Genomic DNA, 26,360 nt, shown 5'->3' with positions numbered 1-26,360 from the left:
TGCTCGTCACCTTCAGCTTGCCGAGTAACTTTAGAACTGACAAGATCATGTTCGATGTGGCAGACTTTAGGACCGCTTACAACGCAATCTTGGGGTGAGCAGTGATGGCCCAATTCATGGCCATCGCCCACTATGCTTACCAAGGAATCAAGATCCCTGGCCTGGCAGGGTCCATCGCCATTTTTTGGCAGCGCAAAGATGGCCCTGCACTGTGACAAAAGAAACCTCGACATGATCGAATTGACTCCTAGATTGCAGCCCGAGAATGCAGGGCCTAGTGGTCGCCTGGTGAAGGTCCATATCGTCGCCAATCTAGATGATCGGCTCAAGGCGGTTTGCCTAAATGACTTCGACCCATCCAGAATGATCTAGATAGGGGCCAGCCTGGATCCCAAATAGGAACTTGTGCTCATCACTATCCTTCGAGTGAATGCAGATGTCTTTTCTTGGTATCCGTCTGATATGCCCGGAGTCCCTAGGGACATGATCGAGCATAAATTATCAGTGTGACCAGACGTGCGCCAGTATAGCAAAAGGCGCATCGGTTCACGGCCGACTGAAAGGAAGCACTTCATGAGGAGATCGATAAGTTCCAAGAAGCAAGCTTCATTCGAGAGGTGTAGTACCAAGAGTGGCTGGTTAACCAAGTCATGATCCATAAACCCAATGGTAAATGGAGGATATGCGTCGATTTCACCGACCTTAACAAGGCATGCCCAGAAGATCTCTTATCTCTCCCCTAGATTGACCAGCTTATTGACTAAACCATCGGTAGCGATCTATTAAGCTTCTTAGATGCCCGCTCAAGGTACCATTAGATTAGCAGGCGTAGGAAAGATGAAGAGAAGACTACTTTTGTAACACCCTTCGAGTCTTTTGTTATGTAAAAATGCCTTTTGGTTTGAAGAGCACTGGTGTCACTTACCAGCAATGTATTCAGCTTATTCTTCAACCACAACTTGTTAGAAACGTCGAGGCATATGTTGATGATGTGGTCATGAAGAGTAGGACCAAGGATGACCTGGTCATGGACCTCTAGGAGACGTTCGACAACCTTCAAAAGTACCGCATGAAGCTGAACCTAGAGAAATGCATATTCGGAGTATCATTATGGAAGTTGCTTGGCTTCCTCGTGTCTAGCCGAGGAATAGAAGTGAACTCTGACAATATCAAGGTCGTCAACCAGATGAGATCCCTGACCAGGTTAAAGGAAGTTCAGAAACTAACACGATGTGTGACTGCTTTGAGCAGGTTAATCTCGAGGCTGGGAGAAAATGGGTTGCCGCTCTTCAAACTTTTGAAGAAAAATGACCACTTCCAGTGGATGCCGGAGGTGGAGGCCGCTTTTCAAGATCTTAAAAGGTAGCTCTCGTCGCCTCTTTACTGACCGTTCCTTGACCAGACGATGAGCTCTTACTGTATGTTGTAGCTACCCCCCAGGTCACGATCGCGGTCCTGGTCATCGAATGAGAAGGTCTTTAATGACTAGTGTACTACATCAATGAGGTCCTACATGACACGAAAGCTCGACACCCACAGGCTCAAAAAGCTATTATACGCTATACTGTGGTCTCTGGTAAGCTCAGACACTACTTCTAGGCTCACAAAATCAAGGTAACCTTATCGCTCCCCATTTGAGAAATTCTCGATAGCAGGGATGCGGCAGGAAGAATAGAAAAGTGGGCAGTAGAGCTCAAGGAGCTCGATATTTAGTTCATCTCCCAAACTACTTTCAAGTCCCAGGTGCTGGTTAATTTTATGGTCAAGTGGTCGTCCGTTGAGCCTGAGCAGGAACAGCGACCAGATGTTTATGAGCACTGGACCATGCACTTCAATGGATTGTTCATGCTGAATGGAGCAAGGGCTGGAGTGATCCTGACTTCACCGACCAGTGACATCCTCAGGTACGTAGTCAATTATGTTTTCCAGCCTCTAACAACATTGCCAAATATGAGGGCCTCTTGTCCAGAATGCAAGTGGCCTCCGCACTTGGATAAAGCACCTGCTAGCGATAGGGGACTTGCTACTGGTTGTGAACTAAGTGCAAAAGAAGTTTCAGTGCTCTGATTTGATAATGGCGTCATACCGCGCTGAAGTGAGAAGGTTGGAGTGACGCTATATTTGAGAAGGGTTTCTGATTTGGTATATTCACTGGGAAGTGGTGGATGATCTTGTCGATGATCTGCGATCCACAGTACAAAGGGCAAACCAAATCGCCAGACGGTGGCAGCAGAGAGATCCTGGGGCCTCAGTTGTTGAGCCTTAGTTCTGTAATAGGCTTCACCAAGCAGTAACAACAAACCAGAATGTTAGAATAACTAATCATGTCTTAGTTTAGATCGTTGGAATAAATGTTGAACTCGGGAAGTAATCTTGAGCTCAGACCCGTAGGAATCGGTCAGTAGGAGTTATCTGAAAGTTAGCTGGTCTGTTAGTTTTTCAGTCAAGGCCATGACCCGATGATATGGGATGGCATATCGGGGGATCATAGCTGAAGAATCGGGAAAATGACCCATATACTCGCATGTTAAACGTCCATTTAACCGAGTCCAGAAAACGCTGCCAATCAGTTGAGAAGCAGCACAAAATCGTCTGTGTTCAGAGCTTACTGTAGCGAGTCTTGCTTTGTCGATTTTTCGTCAGGCTTGAGCGCTGCGGGTTCTATCTGAACTCAGCGAGTTCCCGCGTGTGTGTGTCCAGGGTGATAGCGATAGAGTTGAGCTCTGGCGAGCTGCAACTACACAGAATTGCAGTGAATGGATCAAAAATGTGTGTAGTAACCAAACTTGGTTATTGAGCAGTGTAGGTGCAGTATGAAGGACCTGTCCAGTGAGTAGATGCTTCCCGATCATTGCTGTAACGCCGATCTGGGCAGGATTGTGTTGGTGAAAGGCAATCGGTCCAGGTAGGAGGTTTAGATTTTGCCTCTTGGTTATGAATGATCTACATAACCGTACTACCCTATCAGATAGGATGCGAATAGGGTTTAGATTTTGCCATCCAATTAATAATTTATCTCCTATCCTTATTCATATTTGAATCCGCACAAAGTTATATATCCGAAATGTTCTTTCACCTGAGCTGTTCAAATTTGAATTCGACAAAGATCTACATATTTCATTGCAATATGCCTAACTAGTTGGACGTGTTTTTTATATTTAATGTTAATTCATATTTTATTTATATTAAGTCAGTACATTAGAATGAAGTAAAGCATTATGTACGAAGGGAAAATGTTTTCCATGCCATTATGGTAAGCAAAATTTCATTTTATCCACGTTGTCTGAATTCAATAGATATTCAGTTCGTATTGTAACAACATTCAATTCATTTTCGTATTCAAGCATGCATCCAATTCACATAATATTCGTTTAAAAAAATATTAATACAAATATTATTTGACCGATGTTTCTATCCGTATTCAATTCATTTTCGTCCCTAATTGGATTGTCATTTATGCACTGGACCGTGTATATCTTACATTGCATGCGACGTTGCATACAGCTAGCAAGCATGTCTCAAGACGTATATCTCTACTAAAAAAGGTAGATCAGTGCCGTTGAAAAATAGCTTCACTACCGGTTTTTCACCGACACTCTTTACTCGGCAGTGATAGTTGCTACTATTAATACCGGCAGTGATAGTTGCTACTATCAGTATCGGTTGATCACCTAGCAGTGTTGCCATTTTTAGAGAATAAAAAAAGAGAAAATAGCCTGAGCTGTGGCACGGTAGCGGCGATGACATGAAGGCTGCCACAGCACACAGGAGAAGGGCCGTCCGCTCCAAGGCCACCGCTACTGCAGCTTCCCTCGCCTCTGCTCCCCTCGACGTCCGCTCCCAGGGCTACCGCTGCACCTCCCCTCGTCGCTGCTGTCGCCACTCCTAGGCCTGCCGCTCCCGAGGCCACCGCTGCACCTCCTGAGGTCAGAGCCAGTCGGGGCAGTTCATGCCATCCCTAGCGAAGTTAATCTCGAGGGCAGGCTCCAGCATCTTTGGCAGCACCACCTCCCAACTCCCATTCGGGATCCCGTACAAGAACAAGTTCTCCTTCTCTGCAAGAGCTCTAGGAAGAAACCAATCAAACCCCTAGCCCACAACTAATGGAGAAACCACCAAACCAGACCAAATCGCTCAAGTTCGATCGGGTCTTACCTGGGTCACAAAACCCGTAGAACTCGTCGACATCTGCAAAGAAAGGAACCGCACTAGGTAAGTCTGGGATGAGACGCCGGCAGCGTCAAATCCAAAGTAAGAGGCGAGCGTGAGTGAGGGAGAGAGAGGAAGAGATAAGGTGGATAGAGAGGGTCAGCACCGAACGGACGCGTGAGGAAGAGATCAGGTGGAGCGGTCAGAGTCGAACAAACGCGAGGGCGAGCCAAAACCCAATTCAAGGGAAATTTCGGTTCCGGACTTACCTTCGGTGCTGGTTTTGACTGGAACCGACACTGATAGTCGGTTTCAGTGCCAGTTCTTAACAGCTTGATTACTGTTCGGGCGCGGGAGATTAAGAACCAGCAATAATATATTTTTGTTGTGGTTTTTTATAACCAGCACTGATAAGTCACTATTTATGGCATGTTCTGTCGTAATGATATTAATTCACCCTGTATCATCATCTTCACAACTCAAAAAGCTCAGAACAGGCACAGAGCAGTTATTAATCTAAATATATAGCATCAATAATTATCCTAAAATATGAAGTGTTGTAGTAGCAGTTTTACATGAGCCATGCATTATAGTGGGCATCGAAGGAGGCTAGATTACAGACAGACAGCCGGCCTTATTTTACATGCATGAATATTCTTAGCCGGAGAGGGCGCTGGTGTTGTAGACGAGGAGGGCGCCGCCGCCGAGGAGCCCGGCGAGGGTGACGGCCCAGATCAGAAGCCCGGTGGTTCCTGCAGCGACCAAGGATATGAATGAGCACAAACTCTGATTCCATTGTCTTGCTAAGCTAGTAGGAATTGTTACCTAAATATTCAGTTAGGACGTTGGTCCTATATATGCATGTGAGGTTAGAATCTATATATTCACAGCGTGACACGGACATATATAACCAAAGTTGAAATCCATTGGTAAGTAATTAAAAGGGAAGTTAACAAATTAAAGGGCTACATGTCGAGCCGTGAATGGGGACTACTGTAACCTTATGTATTTGCTAGGAAAACAGTATTCAGGTATACTTAGACTAAGGTGCTACGGAGGATGTTAACGACCTAATTCAGCCAAACTGTTTAAGTATGTCCAGATTAACAACTACGCAGATATATAGTTGTGATCACTTTTGAGCTGCGCATAGTGACTACAAAAATCTGAACATAGCCAGATCTGGTACTTTCCCTACTTGTATATACCAATAAAAAATATTCTGAACTAGTAGAAGTGAGTAGAATTACGTACCGCCGACGTAGACGTCGCCACTGGGAGACCATTCTTCCGGGGAGTAGATTGGGCTGCGGATTGATTGGCAAACAGAGGTTGTTGAATCAAACACTCATCTAGTGATCTTCATTGCATGCTAATCTTCGCAAAAAACAAGCCTGAAACTACCTACAAATGCATCGATCTCAGCTGGTAGCTTACCTGTATCCGTCGACGTTCGCGCCGTACTTGTCGACGAACTGGTACACGCCCTTGCCCTGCATCCATCACAAGCAAGGGAAGGAAAAGTTCATCCATCAGATTCTGCTGTCATACTCTGCTCTCTGAAATATTCTGATGAAGAGATCTTTCGATGAACTCCATGGCGAAACAGGACATGCAGCAAACCAGAAGAAACTTGTAACCGAAATTTGGTTTGAGCTGGGAGAGGAGTGCTTACGCTGCCCTTCCTGCCGTTGGCATCAACATCGACTGTGAGGCCACCTCCAATCCCTGCAGAGAACACTCATCAGCTTACACCTCTGAATCCATCACCACAGACTGATAGACAAGCATGTACAACACAGCTAGCACGAACCGTAGGGCTTGTCGGTCTTGATCTTCTTGCCGCCGCTGCAGACGACGGCGAAGGAGGAGCCGTGGCGGCCGAGGGACGGCAGGCCCTTGGCCCTCGTCGCCGGCGCCACCAGGGGTGATGAGGAGATCATGGAGGGGGCCGCCATTCCTGCTGCTTCACTCTTGCTCTGTGCTGTGTCTCGTCCTTGCCTCGTGGCAGCTTGGCAGCCTGCCAATATACCTGTGGCGCCAAAACCTGTGGATAATGCCAGGTGGCAACCGCGCCACGTGGCGGCGTCCGAGTGGCCGGGCCCCGATATGGCAGTGCAGAAACGTTATCCTCTGGGGATTTTGTGTCGACGTCAGTGAATTCCTCTAGACAAGAACGGAGGGAAATTTTGTGATGGCCCGATTGGAAAGGTGAGTTTTACAATGAAACAATCAAGAACCTGTCATGCAGACTTTTCTACATGGATGCACTCTGGAGAGAGACTGGAGTCTAGAATGTGCTGATATGAAGAAGCAACTCAAAATTGTTGTGGTGACTGGCATTTTCAAGGCAGAAGAGAACACTTCAGATTATTGTGCCAGATGGAATTGAATTCAGAGGATAAGAATCAGCTTGCATCTTCTTTACCAAAAGATGCAATTGGTTGTTGGAATAATGTTGACAGGAAATTAAGAAGCATCTGATCCTGGTTAGAATGCTGTAACTTATCTTCTCGGATCTCACTGGCAAATCTAGCCGTTATATGTTACGTAGGGACTTAGTAGAACTCAAACCGAGTACACAAGTATGATTTTAGTGCTACTAGGTGTGAGGAGGAAGATATTAGTCTTGAAGGATACGTAGTGGCTAAGAAGGATACTTTTCGATATTAGAGATAGATGCTAAAAAAGACAGTGATATTAATAAGATGTTAGTTATAAAATCAAAGCACCGGTTTAGATGGTTTACACATATCTAACGGAGACCTTCGGAGACACCGATGCATAGCGGAATACTATGGTGTGCTGATAATGTAAAGAGAAAAAGTGGTTGACCAAACCTGTGGTGTGAGGGATTTGTTAAGAGACTAAAATAAATGAAATATTCCCATAAAACTATAGATGGATAGGAGTACGTGTAAGTTAGCAATCCACATGTTAGAATCATGACTTAGGCCTTGTTTGTTTTTTTTTATTCTGATTATAGATTCTAGATCCAAAAGCAAAAACAAAAACAAACGGTCACAATATAAAAATTGATTATCATAATCCACAATCCAAGCTGTACTACAAAATTCCATGATCCACAATCTGGTAGGAAGAAGTTTACACGGATTCTACAAACTAAACTGGATTGTCATAATATAAAGCTAAAACAAACATGCCCTTAGGTTATCAGTCTCCTTTTAACTTTATTACTATAACTACCACCTTTTTATTTTCTTTCTTCATCATTCTTTGTTGGGTCTAGATGGGTTTCATTTCTAGTATACCTAAACTTGTTTGGGACTAAAAGGATACCCAACTATAGAGGAAAACTTTAGTTTAGGACATGTTTGGCACACCCATAGAAATCGCAAGAAGTCCAGCGTTGTGCCTTAATATTACCTAAATGATACAATATATCCCAACAAGTGCTTCTTTAATCATACAACAATAGCCCTCCAAGTCGCTCACAAACGGGTGGGGTTTTTTTTTTTTTAGTGGGCAAAGTAGTGTTTTGGTATAATGTTTAACTAATAACACACCCAAGCTCCGACTACATGAACACGTACGGACATTAGTTACAGATGTTGTCAACACGATTAATTTGATGTACATGTATGTATGTATGCCTAGTCAACCAGTCGCAGTAGCGACAAAGACGTCATTTGTCCATTCATTTGACGGCTATATATGACGATGATGCCATTAATGTCGGTTCATGGATGAATTATTGAATTTCCATCGGGTTCCAAACCCGTGTGGGAACCAACGGCAAATCACGACTAGTATCGTGTTTTACGAAGTGTAAGGGCTCGTTTGGCTCACATGAAAAGAAATCCCCTCCGAGAAACAATACAGGAGGGGATTGGGTCATCCCCTTCCGTCACCCAATCCCCTCTCACTAATCCCGTTCAATCCCCTACAGCTAGAGCTTCGTTTGGCTGAATTGGTAGGACAGTTCTCTAAGACCTGTGTCTTTGACCTTTGAACGGCTGGAGCCCATCCCATCCTCTCTTTTTTTTCTTCCTAGTCTAGGTTAACGATGCTACTTTTCCTCATGGGACGACATTGTTTAGATCGGGATATTTCATCATCTGGCCTTATCCAAATGCAGATGACGCATACCGGGATTTCCGTCCACAGATGGATCTCGTCCCCGCCGAGATCAGGATTGGGCCGCCATCCCGGCCCAACCAAATGAGGCGTAAAGGGGGAACAAGTCCCAATAGAAGAGCGCGAACACATAAGTTCAAATTGGGCAGATTATACCTAGCCTAGAAAACCATCTAGGATCCTAGATTTTTTTGCCAAAAAAAAAATGATTTTGAAACTATAATTGACAAGGATGCGAGACAACGAGCATGCTGATATATTCCATACTACGTATTAGTGATGGTTCTAAATAATAAGCTTGCAATTTCTTAGCCATGAATTCAGTCACAGTAGGCATACAGTGGTTCCAAAAAACCCAGACTATCACAGCGTGTGCAAAATTACCTTAGGGATGGATTAATGCAAGCTGAGATGATGGCAGTTGATGCCACTATTATTTGGATCTTCGTCACAGGTACAGCGGATAATGCAATCCGAAAAATAATTCTTTAGGGGGAAAACACAAAATACAAAGACAACACCATACGGAAATATCCAACAATACGTACAAAAAACAGCACTTCACAATGTAAATCAAAACCTTGACTTTTACCAATACACATACGTGCAAAACAGACGTTGTGGATTTTCATTTTCCGTTACACAAACGCAACGGATAAAGGACACAGCACAGCGGATTCCATCCATGAAGATGCACACCAAGCTCATAATAACCAGAGACAAAAAAGCATCAATCGATTCTGAATAGTTGAATTTTCAGAAGAAAAAAATAACTAAAAAGCATCTGAGCAGACTCAGAGTCCAGACTGACCAATATTTACATTGAAGGAATGAAAAAGAAAAAAATAGCATCACATGCTAATTGCTACAAAATTTCAGCATTTGGCTCATTATTTACAGAAGACCGCTCAGAGGTACCACATCAGTGATTGACACATAGCAACTATTTACACTTGATGGTGCCATAATTACCATCACAAATCATGTATGAGTAACTGCAATAGGTGAGACAATGGATGGAGAGACGAACCAAATAATTGCCCAAAAAGGAGCAGTAACTATAGAAATTAGAAATATACTGAGTTCTAGGGTCATTGTAAGTTTGTAGATAAAAGGGAGGTTGCAAAGGTGAAGGATGAAGTGAATTTTAGTTAGATAGGGGGGGGGGGGTTCGGAAGACAGTTTTTCAGAAAGTTGAAATGTTAGCATAGTTCAAAGATGGACAGATGGTTCACAAACACTATGCAGAACGCCCAAAAAATTGATCTGCATGTTGTGATCCAAGAACTTTGTTGAGATTATGTACACGGTCGCTTCTGAATAATCTACCATAGGGGTGCGAGCTTTCTGACTAAATTCCTAAATATATGACTGCTCAGCAGAATTAACAATAGAAAAAAGAGCCACTCTTTAGAACCAATGATGAAAGAATCAGGTCAAGTATTGAAACGACGAAAATATAACAGCTGAAGCAAGCAATGGGTGAACCAGTCAGATCCACCGGGAACAAGCCCCCTCTATGATATCAACAAAACAAGGTCATAAGCTGAATTGACAGGCAGAACTACAAAAACTAGACTAAGCAGCAAGTGAATCGGCCAATGAGATTCACTGGGAACTAGCCTGCCTCAGAGGATGTTTGGAACACGGGTATTTCAAGGAATTTTGGACAAACTTTACACAAAACAGTTCATTCTCACATTCCAAAGAGGGTCCTTAGTACTAATAACGGAAGGAATCAGTTAGCAGTATGACAGGGCAATTATAAGAGCTACACTAAGCAGCAAGTGTATCAGACATCAAGACTGGGGAATATGCCCATCTACTATATTAATTGTGGAAGGATCAACTATCAGTATTGGTAGGACAAATTGCAAGAGATATGCTAAGCAGCAAGTGAACAAGTCAATGAGATTAATGAAGAGTAAGACATGCGAATTATGCCAAACAAGCCAACACAAATAGGTAATGGTTGACAATCTAAGGAACAAAGAGTGCTTTGTCCACTACTGGAGAACACCCCCGACAGATAAGTATGATATTCATTAGGAACTTGGACAGATGAGAGGAAACACTGTATTTGATGTTCTTCACCAACCAAGGGAAATTACGGATGGCAAGAGAAGTCAAAAGAGATAGATTGAAGAGATGAGTTATGCCTTCTCCAACTGCAGGACTCTTAAGTAGACATTATGAAAGCTTTGATCAAATTCTCAGCTGATTGCCTCTGCTCAGAGGTGCCAGATATGTGAGCAACATGGTCATGACGAGATGATTTTGATTCAATAATTTCAATGTGAGCTCCAGAAATCTGCAGCAGCACCCAAAGAATTACACATCAACAATAAAATATAATAAAAGGTAACATCTTACCTAAATACAGGGTTGACAAAGTCTTTCCATAAATAGAACTAAAGATGTCAGGATATTGACAAATTATTTTTTTACATAATTTTCACGTGCACTAATCCTTCTAATGTTATGTTCATTCTGAAGGTAGTTCGAGACCGAACTTAGTCTCAGTGTCCTACACATGCATTATATATGCTTACTCTCTTCTATTTTGATAACAAAACTGTGTATCAGACGATATTAACTGCTAAAAAGCAACATTTTCTTATAGGAAAATAGGAGATTGCTAAACTTACCATTTCAGGGGATAGCAAGTTATGTGAAATAAAATATAATAATTAATCCAGTCTCCAGTGTAACTGGAGGGCAAAGTTCTTGCAATCCAAGGATTTGTTTTCTCAAGATGTTCTTTGATATCTACCTGAGCCCTTTTCTCCTCACACTCTCACTAGATGCCGAATTCAAATCAATGTTAGGAGAAAGTTAAGATGCTTAATTAAGGGCAGAAGGGGTGTAATTATCGTCTACAATAAGACAAGGATTTTAAGTGGTCGCGTATCTTCATTCTAAGAGTAAGCCAATAGCAATATGGGAATAGAAACTGACCTTTCTAATATTGTCCAAGTTTGTGCCACGTTTTCCCATTACTTTGGACAGGCCACTAGCAGGAATAGTCATTTCCACACGTGGAAGACGTCTGGCCATTGATAGTTACCAAAAGGAATTAGAATTGCAAGGATCAAAATGTATAGAAAGTAATAACTAAAAGGAACACTAGCATGTTAGAAGCAGTACAGGATTTATGGCGTTCAGTTGAAACATACCCTTCATATGCCTTTGATGTATATGACGAAAGTCCTCCATAGCCATCATCTGCAACCTGATGGAAGATATCAATGATTAAGATGATGACACAAATTCATTGAAATTAAGGAATGCCTAAGATCAGAAGAGGAAAAGTGAATTGATGCTAAATCACAAAATTGTACCTGCAAGGAGCTATACCCATACGAACTGCTACGAGGGAATACTTCCAGACCTCGCTCAGTTTCATCCCTTCGATCATAGCCCAACGGAGTGACTTGTTGGCTGCAAGGTAATAATGCAGGCAAAGAAAGACTTCCATAGAAGGAATCAGTGGTGGCAACATTTAGCTTGCCATCCCTGTCAGAATTTTGGCTGTCCATCCTGTCTTTCAGAACATCTTCCCTGAGTCTTAAAACTATATGTACGAGAGCATCGCGCAGCTTGTCCGCTTCTCCAAATACCTACATGCATTGACCAAGTTTAGGCACCTCGGTACTAAGACTAGATAAATTTTTTAAATGACAATGACAACTCATACCTCAACAAGCTCATCACTGGAAGATGCCCTCCGGGGCTTATCACCCTTCGATATGCGGATGCCTGCCTTAGTCTTCTTCCGCATGTCATTGACTATGGAACCACCCTTGCCAATAAGACAGCCTATAACCTTAGTTGGGACAAGAAGGCGAAGATTCATTCTATCTTCATCGTAATCGTTGATCTTTGCTTGAAGCAGCAAAACAGCTTCCACAGCTGCAGATTTAACATCATCTGTGGACTGAAAAGGAAGGTATAACCTAAAATAAAGTAAATGATAGGATAAAGGAAACAGAGCACAGCCTAGGTGAGGTTTGGTCTAACCTCAGTGGATGTAATGGTGATTATACTTTCCTCCCTGTCATTCTTTGCATCATCAACATCTATCCTTGCACCACTCTCTTGCCTTATACTCTTTATGGTCCCCCCACCCCTACCAATAACCAACCCAATCTTGTCACCAGGGCATAAAACACGGAATACTAGATCTCCTGAACACCTTGGGGTACTATAAGTAGGAATACTTGGAAGAACAGATTGATAAATAGGCAATCGGCCATGAGCATCAGCAGGCAGAGTAAGTTCAGGAACATGAGGTGATGACCCTAAGATAGATAGACTTGGATGTCCAGAAGGTATAGCAGCATCTGGGGCTGAGTAGAAGTTACTAGCAGGATATACAGGAAGTTCTGAAGGAACTATAATGCTTGAAGTAAGTTCAGGAACAGAAGTTTCAAGAGGAATGTTCTCTTTCGATGGGTACTTGTAAATAATGGTTGATATTCCAAACAGTGCCTTTCTAACAGCTTCAGCACCACCAGTTATCTGTTTAGAATAAAGATGTGTTCAAGGATATTGTTAGTAGAACATACATATGAAATGGAGAACAGATATTGAAAAACATTGCAGAATTCAAAAGAAACATTGGTGGGTTTGAATTTTTAATCATGATACAGTTTAAGTGTGTGCACCACACTAAAGCATACTTTCATAATCAGATGACAACAATACATAGAAGTACAAACTGTATGGATCTGGGAAAATATAATTGCAAAACCACATTTGCCAGGGTAAACAATCTAAAATAATGTGCTAGCAGAGAGTTGATCATGTACCATGATGAAGGAATAAGCACAATATATGGTACAGTACTACAGTGTATTACAAAAACAATAGTGGAGAACCAACCAAGTTACTGCATACTTATTGCTTAATATCCTGCCACTATTTAATAATGGTTAATCTCATATAATGTTGGGAAACTTACACTAATTCACTAAACTACGAAATGCAAGAAAATTTACCTGAACAAAATTATCAAAACTCATAGCACATGAGTGTGTAGTGTCGCTTGGATCTTTTGGGCTCACTTTAATGAATGCTCTCGATGTTGACCGAAGATATTTGATGACAGCACCGGATTTTCCTATAATACTTGCAGCCTGACTAGCTGGTACAAGGATGTTTGCTTCTTCTGTATTCTTCTTATCAGAGTCTCTACGAGTCTTATTTAACGTATCTAGAGCATCAGCAATTGCATTCTGCACTCTAAATAATGCATCTTGAGCTGCACAAACAGGCTCACCGTTATCACCCTCATCAACATCCAAGTCTCTATGCTTGATGTAGCAATAAACCAAGATAACCCTTTTGTCTGAACCAGGGTAAGGGTCAACAACCTTGACTTTGGCATTTGTCTGTTGCCTGATAGCATTTATCACATTGCCATTCTTTCCTATTACACTACCAATCACACTGTCTGGACAGAGTATACGGTAAACAACCAATTCATCGTTATTAAAGCTTTCCTGGGCATGGGGAAATGGCCTCTTCTTTTGGTCGTTCCTTTCTTCTCTGTCATAGTCCCTGTGTTGCCGGGTACGTTTACCAGTCTGCTGCCTCATGATTTAGCTAACTGCACAAGGAAACAAATCATAAGATTCATGAAAAGATTTATACGGATGAAGGGGAAACTTCTAACAATAACATACTTTCTGAAAAAGGAAATCCGGTATGGTTGTACACAACAAAACAACACAACCATCGGGTAATCGTAGCTCAAGAAAGTCAGAGAGATATCACCCAAAAAATAGAACTATCTAATTACAACAGCTCCAGCAATCAGTTGAACATATCGAAATGAAAGCATAGGACTCAACAGTTATGAATGCATGAAAAATATCTTCTAGTAATGCACCACGAACATGAATTAAACAACACAGAATTACACATACACGTGACTCAGCAGTCAGCGCAAAACATGCAACCACAAGGGATGCGACAATTGTCAGCGGAGCCCCAAAACCAGTAGACTTAGTAATTAATGTGACCAAACCGACAAGGCGAAACAAGACAACGAACTAAATTTAGAGGTAAAACGTGACAAAGGAACTAGATTCAGTGATCAAAGATCCAGAATCCAATGTAGGGAAAAGAAACACGTGAAATATGTGGAAGGACTAGGTTCGACAATGACTCGTGACCGACAAATATTCAGTCCATGATGTCACACAAATCACCAGAATGCACCACAGCATACGCATAGGTCAATCAAAGCACTTCGCAGCTAGCACAAAGGGACTGATTTGAACAGGAGGCGAACGAATCTTGACGAACGCATGCAGAGGCCGGTCAGGCTACCAATTCCGGCGTGATTCAGGAGGAGACCTGAACACGCAGCACAAGAGTTCTGTGGTGCATAGTACATAAGGGCGCGAATTGCCATAATACGTGGGGGCACCAAACCAAAATCTTCGGAGAGAATACAAACTGCGCCCCCTCCCTGTACTATGCACCACCGAATTCTACGGTGTCAACTAGTGTCGATCTCGCGCGGTGAAGAAGAAGAAGAGGAACCTAATCTACTCGAACCACGGATGAATAGATGGATTGGCTTAGCAGGGAACCACCACGCAGCGAACGAATCCATAACTAACAGAACGCAGAGGAAGAATCCACGACTAACCGAACGCAGACGAAGAAAGATTCGGAACTAATTGAGACGAAGACCAAGACCGACTCGTGGGACAAGGGAACCAATCAATCAATCAATCAATCCGTCCCAGAGCGCGAGGATTAGTTACAAAGGAGTGAGGAAAGAACCGACCAGTCCGCGCCCCGGTGGATCTCCACTAGGGCCGAGGGGGGAGCGGCGGCGCGGCGGTGGGTTGAGGGAGGGAGGGCCCGGTGGCGGTGGGAGTCGTCGTCGAGATGTTTAGACGTGGGGTAGGTCTGGGTTTTTAGGAGAAGGAAGGCATAGTTGGATGGACCCGGGCTGCTGTGGGCTGGATAATGGGCCCTTAAGCCCAGGAAGCTCTTAGATATTTTGGCCCATTAGCAGATGTACAACATTGGTGCTGCCGCATGCTGTGAGGCCTGGTATCGTGCATCTCGGTTGCACTTTGGAGCCTATTATAGCGTGACACGTGGTATATCTTACAATGTACTTTATAGGTATTGTCTAAAAAATAGTGTATGGATAAGTTAACGAAGTTTCTAGGTGAATGAAAAAATGAGCTAATAAAATGTCACGTTTCCCAGTGAAAAAATGCTAATAAAATATCACTGTCAAGCTATCAATAAAATGAGTGTGTACATACATCTACGAGTCATATTAATGTTTCTAAAAAAAAGTGAGCAACCAAAGACGACGTTTTCCCCAATTAAATGTCTGAAGTGTTGAGAATTCTTGCCCGCCCATCTAAAATTTGCACTATAATATATTGAGTCTGTACAACCTACCATCACATTTTTCGACCTAAGATCCCACCATCAAGGTACACCTATACATCTTAAAAAAAGGTAGGATTACACAAATACACCTAATAGATCATTTCGGGCCATTGTACATACACTAGAGGGTGGATAGAGATGTTCATGCGATGAAATAACTTTATCGTGACCCTCTCGAATCTCAAAGAAGCAGGGTATCACAAATATAAAAAAAAGAAGACGAAAAATAAGTTTGCCCTCATTTGGGAAATCGGAGAAACAATATGGGACAATAAGCTCAAAACATCATTGTGTAAAAGCGGGTTATTACTTGAACCCAAATTAACTTCTTTTATGAGAATAAGAAAGATATTGCAGACGAGGTTTTCATGAAAGCATTTATATATAGGCCTTTTGTTTTGATCTAGCAAAACCTTGACTTTGGCATATGACTACTGCCTAATAGCATTTATAACAAAACTGGATTTAGCAAAATAGATTTTAGTTCCGTTCACAACAAAATATTGTTAAGATGTTATATTCCAAATTCTAACTATATTATGGTATATCATCATTATTCACATGACAGTAGCTTGTAGGGGTCACTACCATAGAGTACCGTATCACTATCGATTTTTAACTGGTAGTGGACAATTGAAGAACCGGCAGTTATACCTCTTATCACTATCGGTTCATGACATGAATATATAGTGATAGCCTTATTATCACTACTAGTTCATAGCTAAAACTGGTACTGATATCTGGCTAGCCTCGGGTATTGCTAACCACGTCTTTTGAAACAGAAAACAGCACACAACAATATATAAACAACATAGTTTATTCACCATATATCATTCTTGCGTATATACACCACAGTTCATTCACATCTCATTCATGAATACCACATACACTTCAATATTCACATATATTATATATGGTTCACATACAATTCATTATTCACAAATAATTTCATCATTCATTCATACACCATAATCTTGCAACAAGTTTGGAATAAAGATCTACAAAACTACAAAATAGTTCAAGTTTCATAGTTAGTTGTTCTTCATGCCTCTCCCATAGCGATATCTTCTTCAAGTACACACCCGTGACGAGTGTGTGGCTTCTTGTATGGACTCAACCCTTAGGCCAGCTCGGTTCATCGGTTGTCGGACCCTTTGAAGGATCATCCTCAGATAAACATAAACTATTGAAAACCAGAATATTTGTTCATCATAAATCAGTAAATTCATTCATCTAGTAATGAATTACCTCACCGACGTTAGTGCCATCAGGTTGGTTCATGTTAAGGTAGCCGCTCAGGGTATCGCTCTGGTTGGAGGTCCCATTTCCATCTGGCACCGGGCCTGAGCTAGAGGCGCCTTCCGGATGTTGTCGAGTTTGCGAATGACGTGTAGTTAGAGGCTCCATCCTTAGAAATTTCCAACTGCAAAGCACTTCATTGGCAAATGTGCATTTTTTGGATATTGTTTATTTAAGAGAGCAAAAGCACTTCATCCTAGTTCGAGAGAAATGCAAGATAATTAATCATCATTGGCAAATCAAACTGTGAGGACCCGTTCAAACAGTATTCAAATTAATCATTAGGTAGATCATTATTCATAATCCAACCTCGACGATTAACCCGAATACCATACCAGCAGTCCCGGCACATGTTTTGTGCCCAAGGATCGGAACACATGCCTCCAATATAGTACATCACAACATAGCTTAATAAAGAGCAAGTAATAAACATTTATATTACAAATATTTGCATGCAACACGTTATCACAATTTACAGCAAAAGAGAGCTAAGAGGAGACTAAAACCTGATCAACTCCTAACCAGCAAAAGAACTAAGCAACGGAAGACTAAAAGCTATACAACAAAAGGATATAGAGCCACATGCCCTTAGACTCCATACCAAAACACAGAGTTTCGGAGTAGAGTATGCTACTCCTGCTCGCCACCCTGATCGGCAGGCACAAAGTAGCCAAACACCGTCTCTTCCTCAACGACAGGAGTACCTGAAAGAGTAGGCATGAGTACGAAAGTACTCACAAGACTTAAACCATATAGAGCACATATACATAGCTCGACTCCAAGGATTATGCATTGATCATTAGCAAGGATGAACCACAGGTTAAGTAAAACATATGCACTAAGCATCCTAGACATATGTGTGAGTGACTGAAACTTTACCAAGCACATAAAAACTACCCTGCACCTAACAACTGAAATATGTAACTGTAACAACATGTATATCAATAAGTAACAAGTGTCACATCACTATCTCCCACATACCAAACCAAAAGTTTGTTGAAATCGGCGAACTCGTGCACCGACAACCGGTCTTGCATCTTCGAATTGAGATCGTTAACGAAGTGGTATTGTTTTCGCTCATCAGTGCTCACTTCATCTTGAGCATATTGTGCAAGGTGGTTGAACACCTGCACATATTCCATCACCGATCGGCCTCCCTGCTTGAGGTCCATGAACTCCCGTCGCTTGATCTCCATAAGACCCTTGGGAATGTGGAAATCCCGGAATGCCTAGCGGAACTCCGCCCAAGACACCTGATGATTGGTGGGGTTCATGGTCAAATAGTTGGACCACCACGCACCCACCGGACCTTGAAGCTGATGAGCGGCGAAGAGCGCCCTCTCGTGGTCCTCGCATCGAAGGAGAGTGAGCTTTTGCTCGATAGTCCGGAGCCAGTGGTCAGCGTCGAGTGGATCCTCAGTATGTGTGAAGGTAGGCGGCTGAGTTCGCAAGAAATCCGAGAAATCATCTTGGCGCTCGGCCCCACCTCCTCCATGAGGGGCCTTGTTGCGTAAAACATATGCACTAAGCATCCTAAACATATGTATGAGCGACTGAAACTTTACCAAGCACATGAAAACTACCCTAAACCTAACAACTGAAACATGTAACTGTAACAACATGTATATCAATAAGTAACAAGTGCCACATCACCATCTCCCACATACCAAACCACAAACCATACTCGAAACTCTACGACCGGGTGCAAATGAAACGATAGCATGTTCATGACCGAGAGCGCAGCAGTTCGAATTGTTTATACACCCTACAATGGGATACTCCTGGACCCACACGACACGAGGATAATACAGCTTGTGCCACCCGCTAAAGTGCACACAAGGGGGTATTCGTGACAACCTTTCCCAACCAACCACAACCGTGTGCGACATGCAACGCTCGGCGTGGCGGTACCAGAACTATTCCCGGAGCAAACTAGTATCGCTTACAAGCCCGCCCGCTCACAACGTCGTTGTTCATGCCCCACAAAGCCACAGCTACGAAGGTATTCGACTCGCCTTACTATTAGATCGGTATGTGGTGAGTAAGGTAAGTGCTAAAGCCAACTACCCTGACGATCGACCTTAAACGATGCAAGTGATCTGCGGTGTCCGGTCTTCCTCTACCGGCCTACCCAGGAGAACTCCACATGTTGGCAGGACAAAACACCATCCTAGCACTGCCCACATCTCGTCTCATACTCACCACTCATACAACGATTCCAACCTCAAACAAGTGTGTGTAACCATAAGAAGGTCCTATGCTCGCGAACAACGGGATGAGCCGTTGTTCGACTTCTACCGAATGACCTAAGCATGGCTAAGCATATAAGTCGAACTCGTGTCTAAACATTGACAACACCTCACTGCTACAAGGAATGTAAATACACAAGTATTCGAAATAGAAGAATGTAATCGGCATAGGTTCTACCCATTGGTACCCGATACTGACTCACTAAACATGCATACATACATAAGCATAATTTATCAATTTTAGACTTATCCAATTACACAAGAGGGATCAATATGCTTAGTTCCTTGCCTTGCTGTTCAGGTGGATCTCCTTCGCTCTCCAGGAAAATCGGCTCGATGTTCTCTAAAAAGAATAACGCGTGCAATGCCATGAGTATGGATGAAATGTAACAATGCATGCCATATGATGCGTAAAACATGTTAAAAGTGCAAACATGCGAATTAGAACAAAATTGGGACTCAAACTCATTTGAAAAGTTACTGAAAGTGCGGAACCTCCGGAGAAATCTCCGGAACCTCCAGACATATACGGACTATTCACAAAATTCTGCAGAACATTCGAACATTTGCGCAACTCAGGCGAACTCTGGACTATCCGGAGAATTCTCCGGATACTCCGGACATGTGCGGACCCTCCGGACTTTGTCCGGACACTGACAGGAAATGTGTTTTCACCGATTCATTGATCGATTCAATTTGAACACTAGACACACTTTACCTAAACATGGCCATACACTATATAAGGGGTTTAGATCCAATTAATTATGCAATGTTAAAGATTGAAACCATTTTAATGACTCATTAAACCTTAGCGCGTATTTCATTAACCAACGGAATTCAAACACTCATCTCATAGCTCATAGTATTTTTAATGTGTAGAGCATGTTAATACAAGTCTAACAAAAGTGGTTTCATAATTTTAGGACATAGCAACAACTAGCCGTGACCTAAACAAGCCGAAACACATTTAATTAACTCACTAATTCTCAAAAATATTTTCTGGAGTTCCAACATTTTTAACACGTAGCTCTCACTCATATGAAGCTAACGCAACTGGTCTCACGTCGTTTGGAGTTGGATGAATTAATTACGAATTTTACAAGCCTCAACACGCCTGATGAATAGTAAGTGCGGACCCTCCGCACTTTTTTGCAGAACCTCCGCACTTTTGCAGACTATTCGCACTTTTCTGCGGAGGTTCCGGACTTCGAAACCTTCGGACAATTTTCTGGAGGTTCCGGACTTTCTAGAACTGCTCCTATTTGAGGGGAAACTTTGTGAAATCGATTTGTCATCTTTTTCACTCCAAATGGGGATATGTTTGGGAGAGCTTAGAGAGTCTAGAACTCACTCATCAACTTAGCAACTCGATTCCTAACTCAATTTCATTAAAATCCCCATTTTTGGTCCAAAACATCCAAAACTTATGAACTTTGCTAAAACTTAAAATCGATCAACCAAATTACGAATTCTTGCCATGGGGAGCCTAAGAGACTTACTCAAGATGCTTGTGAAGGTTAGTGGCCACCGGGTGATGAAGAAAATGGTGGGAAATCGAAGAATTCTGGCGTTCTTCACTTTTCAACTCTAACACCAAAAGACATCCAAATTGGCTCAAATCCTTCGGAAAAACGAAAATGAATTGGAGGGATGAATAGCTTATGAGCTCTAGAATACAATGGTACCACATGCTTACCTCCAATCCTTCTCTAGAGCTTGGATTTTGGAAGAAATAGAGAGAGGGAGTGAGAGTGGAGTGAGAGCTCTTGCTCTCCTTGCTTAGGCCGGTTGGAGCACGGAAGTGAGGGTGGGAGTAGGTGGGAGAGAGAGAGAGGGGGTAGGTGAGCTGCCCCTTTGGAGTGATTGGGAGGTGGGGCCACATGTGGGTCCCACATGTTAGAGAGAAAGATGTCCGTTTTAACTGCGACTTCAATTCTTTTATCTCCGGATTTCCTTTTCTCATCCAAATGATCTCAAACGAATTGCATTAGTATTCTGAATTATAATTATGCACATTTAAACAAAATGCTTAAAAAGCATGATTATACTTAATTGCGTGATTAAGAATTTGGGGACGTGACACAAACTTCAAAACATCAGCTTAAATTCCTAAAAGGGATTGACATCAGAATTTGGATAGCAGAACATTATAATTGAAAGGAGTTTGCTCTCCGGATATTGCATGGAGAAGTATTAACCGAATATAATAGCACTTAGTGGTTGTATACAATATCTGAAAGAGCAAACTCCATCTAGCCATCTAATATCATCATATGCCAATGTGTGGCCTTATATCATCGGTCAATGTGAAAATAGATAAGCATCTATCACTTTAGATTGTAAATTCAAAATTTCTCTAGAGCCTCATATTAGGGCACAAAACCATCATAGCTATCATATATAGGTGAATTCAAAAGTGGCACAAGCAAAATAACCTCCCTATCATCACTCTAGCTTCTTTTTTTTATCTCAACGAATTTATCATCTGATGATTAAAAAAAGAATATTTAGAGTGATGATATTTATGTAAAAATCGTCATTTCATCCTAGCTCACTCTTTACCTCATCATCATAGTACAACAACATAATCATCATCTATCACTAAAAATGAACAAAAACAACATTTTCTACTGATTCAAAACAATTCATCCATCCATCACTGATTGCTAAATAGAATTGCCAAAAATTGTTAACCGACTGCTAACATTTGTAATGAATATGGCACTTCCCGGATTTTTCTACAGATTCAAAACAAGTCTAAAAATTCCTTAAAAATCACCAAAAATAGACAAAAACAACATTGCTCCTATTGAAATATATTTACTTTATCAATCTCACCTAGTAATTAAGGGCATGTTTGGTTTCAACCAAATATGCAAGCGCTATCATGGTACAACTGATTGACCAGACTATCGATTCAGCAACAAACCAAAGATAATATTAAGAAGCAATTATACTAAAAATTCATATTTTATTAAAATTGAACCATTGAACACATTTAAATCGAATCTATAGATGTTGTTGCACATCATAGTTTTTACAATTAAAAATCCTAAATCCTAACATCATATCACTGTAATTCATCTTGCTTCTCAATTAAACACCAACATCTATCTGACTAAAAACCATACAATTCATCACCAATCATAGTCCAACATCTCTCCAGCTAGTAGGGGGTCATTACCACAAAGCACCTCTTCACTGCCAATTCATAACCATATTAACACCTCATTATTGGCTATGGATATAAGATCCGTTTTACTAATAAAAATAAATAAATAAATTAGGATGAAATTAGCAGATAATCTCTTCCTTCTTTTTTCAAATCTCATCTGAAATCAAACTACATCATCACTTTTGACATATTCGCTCTGTGGCACTCTTACCACGCACTCACATCTTTATACCTTAAGTTTATATTTAATGTTATCGTGTCTAATATTTATGTCTTCGTTGCAATATATGAGCACTTAGCTAGTAATTACTTAAGATGGAGAAGTGTTAGGTGCTTAGGAGGTCGTCTAAAATATATGAATCGTTAGGGAAGTTTAGGAACATGAATTTTTTAAACGTGGGTAGTTTAGTAATTGTTCTTAGAGCTAATTGGCCTCCTATAATCTCACCGTCTTAGATTAATTGGCAATCCAGGGGAAGCTGAGAAATTTTCACCAGTCATTCCATAAATTTCTACCCTTCATTAATTTCCGCCGGCCATTATTCCTTATCAACACAAAATTGAGCCATAGTAATTAAGAAAGGAACGAAACACCATCTGCAAATCAGCTACTTTATCTTGTCGATCATGAGGTGGTGAGCACCGTCCGCATCTAGCCCGGCCATGTCAAGACCGTGAAGCTTCATCGGCAGGAGCATCTCCTGCGCCATGCGAATCTACGTGCATACATGAACTGCAGCATGCCGTCGTCGTCCACACTACTACAGAACTACGGATCAGTGCCGGTTAAAAAATGGCTTCACTGTCGGTTTTTCAACCGGCACTATCCACTTAGCACTGATAGTAAATGACTATTAGTGTCGGGTCTAGAACCGGCACTGAAAATTCTTTTTAGTGCTGGTTCATGCCTCCAACTGGTATTGAAAAAGATTCCAAAGAGCCCAAAAAATAAACAAGCCAGCTTGTACGAGCCGGCTCGGCTGCCGATCCTGCCGTCACCACCGTCGTGGTGCTCGTGCTCCTGCCGCCACCACCACCGTCGTGCTCTCATCCATACAAACACATCTCACACTCAAATCAAATCATCTCACATAGCATCCATTTCAACAAACTAAATGAGAAAAATACAGAAGATTCGTATCAAGTGATTGTTCACACTCAGTCACTTCGTTCCAAAGTCTCTTCTCTCCACAAATACAGAACATTCGTATCAAGTCGTTGGCACAATCTTTACTCAAGCAAGCAAGGATTCCAACTAAAAAAGGCAAGCAGGAAGCACGAACAACACATACCATCTGTGACTTCTCTGCATACATGTAGCAGTAGCACTATAACAGGCTAGCCGCTAGCAGCAAGCAAGATCCAGCATAAAGAACAATAGAAGAACGCGGATGGATTGACTCGCATTTGTGGATGAGCATGACGAGCTCACGTGGAGCAAGAAGGGAGGATCAGGAGATCCCTTGCGGATCTGGAACTAGAGCCTTGGCGTGGTCGGCGGACGGCGAGTCAGCGGCAGAGCCTCGGGGCTGGCCGGTAACTCGCTCCCTCGCTTCGTGTCTCGGGGAGGAGACTGGAGTGGTGGTGTTCCTGGAGAAATCGGTGTGGCGGCTGCCTACCGGGGCACAGTGGGAGTGGGAGGAGACTGGAGTGGAGTTGGACGAGAGAGAGGAGGGATGGGGGTGAGTACGACGGATGAGAGGATAAGGACAGAGCAGCGACCGAGCCGGACGCCAAAATCGCGAGCCAAAACTCCATTCCACTGCAATTTCGGGTCTGACTAATATCAGTGCCAGTTCGTATTAGGAACCGGTACTGATACGAGCGGACGCCAAAATCGCGAGCCAAAATTCCATTGTACTGTAATTTCGGGTCCGATCACTAATACCAGTGCCGGTTCGTATTAGGAACCAGCAATGATACTATCAGTGCCGGTTCCTAATATGAACCGGCACTGATATTAGTTATCAGTGCCGATTTTTATCTAAATGGGCGGGTTGATGCTTCGTTTTGCTACCAACCAGCACTGATACCCTATCAGTGCCGATTTTAACTGAACCGGCACTGATAAGGCAGCACTTATGACTAGTTCTGTAGTAGTACCAACACGGTGCTGGCCGTTAGCGTCACTCTGCCGCGGATAAGGGTAGCGAGCGGCGACGGTGACCTAGCGCCCGTGCATGCAGTCGTCAAGTCCATGTCGAGTTTCTTTTTAATCTCTACTATAAAAAATACGTAGTGATTTTTACACCATGCAAGACATCATGCTTCTAATCCTGCAAATTACTCCTAAACTTCGCAGAAATTATCCACCTCATATCACTCAATCTTTACTACTCCGCTCGCATGTGTTCCGCTCCTAAAAATCCCGCTCCCGCGTTTCACCTCTAGAGCGTGCGCCCACCTACCAAGCGTGCTACGCGTCATACATATCGACCGCCTCCCACAACTTCTGACTGACACCCGTATATAGACAAACCCAATAACTAAGTAGAGTCCAAAATACCTAAGAAATCAACAGGCAGACCGGATATCTACTTCCGTCGCCCTACAGGAGTAGCATATACTGTAGAAGTTCTAATTACAAAGGCATAAAACAAAGAAAAAACTAATCTATTGTGTTGTATGGTCTGTTTGTACGATACTACCCTCCTCTCTAATTTAATAAGAACCTGAAATTACGTACGCACCCTTCCATGTAATTTAAATGTAATAATGCCCCACAACTTAGTAGTACAAGTCCCACAACTTAAGTACCTTTCATATTTAATCAAACAAACAACTGTCACGACCTCCAAGCAAAGCTGTAGATTTGGTTCAAATTCAACTGCTGGAGGACCTCGTCATCCATGCGAGTGATACGTGCTTAAAACACTGAACATATTGACGCGTGTGTAAATAGGTTGCATAGGGATTTCAACCCTAATAGGTGAGTTAGGACATCACAAAAGACAAACAATAGGTATCCTTGTTAGCGTGCACTTGAAATTCATGTGAATATTAGAAAAAAATTGATAAAGAGTACCACAATTTGTAATATAAAAAATCTAAGTGTCATATTTTCACAGCACATCCAAACATAAAATATGCAAATCCAACAAGTCATACAGCTTTCATATTGCACCACATTCCTCGATTGCCAAACCAGAACAAGTATTATTTTTGCATCAATTTATGGCAAGCGTTGACACTGCCAAGATAATAATGAAAAGGGGTAAGGGTGCAAGTTAAAGACTAAACTTCTGTTACACTTGGTTGAGGATATCAATTCAATACTCTCAACATCATTTCCAGAATAGCTAGTTGACAGCACTTCACTTCGAATATTCAGTCTTAACTAAGGAATCTTCTCAGAGGAGGTCACCTAAATCTGAATGAACTTCTGAGGATAATTCACCTGTAAAACAACAATACTCTGTTGCTCAGGGACTAATTGGATTGCACATAATATCTTCAAAACAACAGATGTGAGATATGAAGAAGGGACCATTGGAATGAAACAAAACTTGAACTTGATCAGATTATATTTCTCAGTACAGACTTGTTTATTATTGTCATCCACACATGCTGGCAAAAGAAGCCAATACAGGGCATATGTAACATGAAGTATTCCTCAGTATTGTTCAAAGTAATTGGCATGATAGTGGTACAACGATACAAATTATCAGAAAGCCTCCAATTGGATTCAATCAAAGGCATAAAAAAAGGCCTTAACAAGTATTAAAGAGGGCCTCACCTGTACATGGTCCCCACAATAGAATGCCTGCCTCATGCTGGAATCGTTTTGCTCCACAGAATTTGCAGTCTTCTACTAGCTTTAAAATATGGTGGCTTTTTCGCAACTTTCGATAGATGTTGTCATAAGGATCACGATTCTGGTACCCTCGCTAACATGTCCCCTCACTTTGTATAAGGCTCTTATAACATCCTGAGTTTAAATATATTAATTAGTTGTAAATTTC

General features: G+C 42.0%; 2 protein-coding genes across 4 annotated transcripts; both read right to left on the bottom strand.

Annotated features, from left to right (window-relative positions):
* Nucleotides 1–4,657: 4,657 nt before the first annotated feature.
* On the bottom strand, nucleotides 4,658–6,168 carry LOC133895563 (photosystem II 10 kDa polypeptide, chloroplastic-like). Its single transcript, XM_062335977.1, has 5 exons — nucleotides 5,963–6,168; nucleotides 5,825–5,877; nucleotides 5,587–5,642; nucleotides 5,404–5,456; nucleotides 4,658–4,901 (listed from the first exon to the last, which is right to left on the bottom strand). The coding sequence occupies exons 1-5, from the start codon at nucleotides 6,105–6,107 to the stop codon at nucleotides 4,807–4,809; spliced, it is 402 nt and encodes a 133-aa protein (XP_062191961.1). The 5' UTR covers nucleotides 6,108–6,168; the 3' UTR covers nucleotides 4,658–4,806.
* A 2,786-nt stretch (nucleotides 6,169–8,954) lies between these two features.
* On the bottom strand, nucleotides 8,955–15,181 carry LOC133895328 (KH domain-containing protein At4g18375-like). Of its 3 annotated transcripts, none has more exons than XM_062335569.1 (8): nucleotides 15,050–15,181; nucleotides 13,248–13,858; nucleotides 12,268–12,768; nucleotides 11,945–12,184; nucleotides 11,589–11,867; nucleotides 11,424–11,479; nucleotides 11,206–11,296; nucleotides 8,955–10,558 (listed from the first exon to the last, which is right to left on the bottom strand). In XM_062335569.1, exons 2-8 carry the CDS (start codon nucleotides 13,845–13,847, stop codon nucleotides 10,427–10,429), a joined length of 1,899 nt encoding a protein of 632 aa, XP_062191553.1. In that variant the 5' UTR covers nucleotides 13,848–13,858; nucleotides 15,050–15,181; the 3' UTR covers nucleotides 8,955–10,426. The 3 variants fall into 3 exon arrangements, with proteins under 3 accessions (XP_062191553.1, XP_062191555.1, XP_062191554.1); XM_062335571.1 differs by lacking the exon at nucleotides 15,050–15,181 and adding an exon at nucleotides 14,909–15,039; XM_062335570.1 differs by lacking the exon at nucleotides 15,050–15,181 and having other exon boundaries at nucleotides 13,248–15,025.
* Nucleotides 15,182–26,360: the final 11,179 nt, after the last annotated feature.

Source organism: Phragmites australis, chromosome 16 (genome assembly GCF_958298935.1).
Source record: "Phragmites australis chromosome 16, lpPhrAust1.1, whole genome shotgun sequence".
Taxonomy (NCBI): Eukaryota; Viridiplantae; Streptophyta; class Magnoliopsida; order Poales; family Poaceae; genus Phragmites; species Phragmites australis.
Note: the sequence above shows the minus strand (reverse complement) of the source record. Positions and strands in the feature narration are given on the sequence as shown.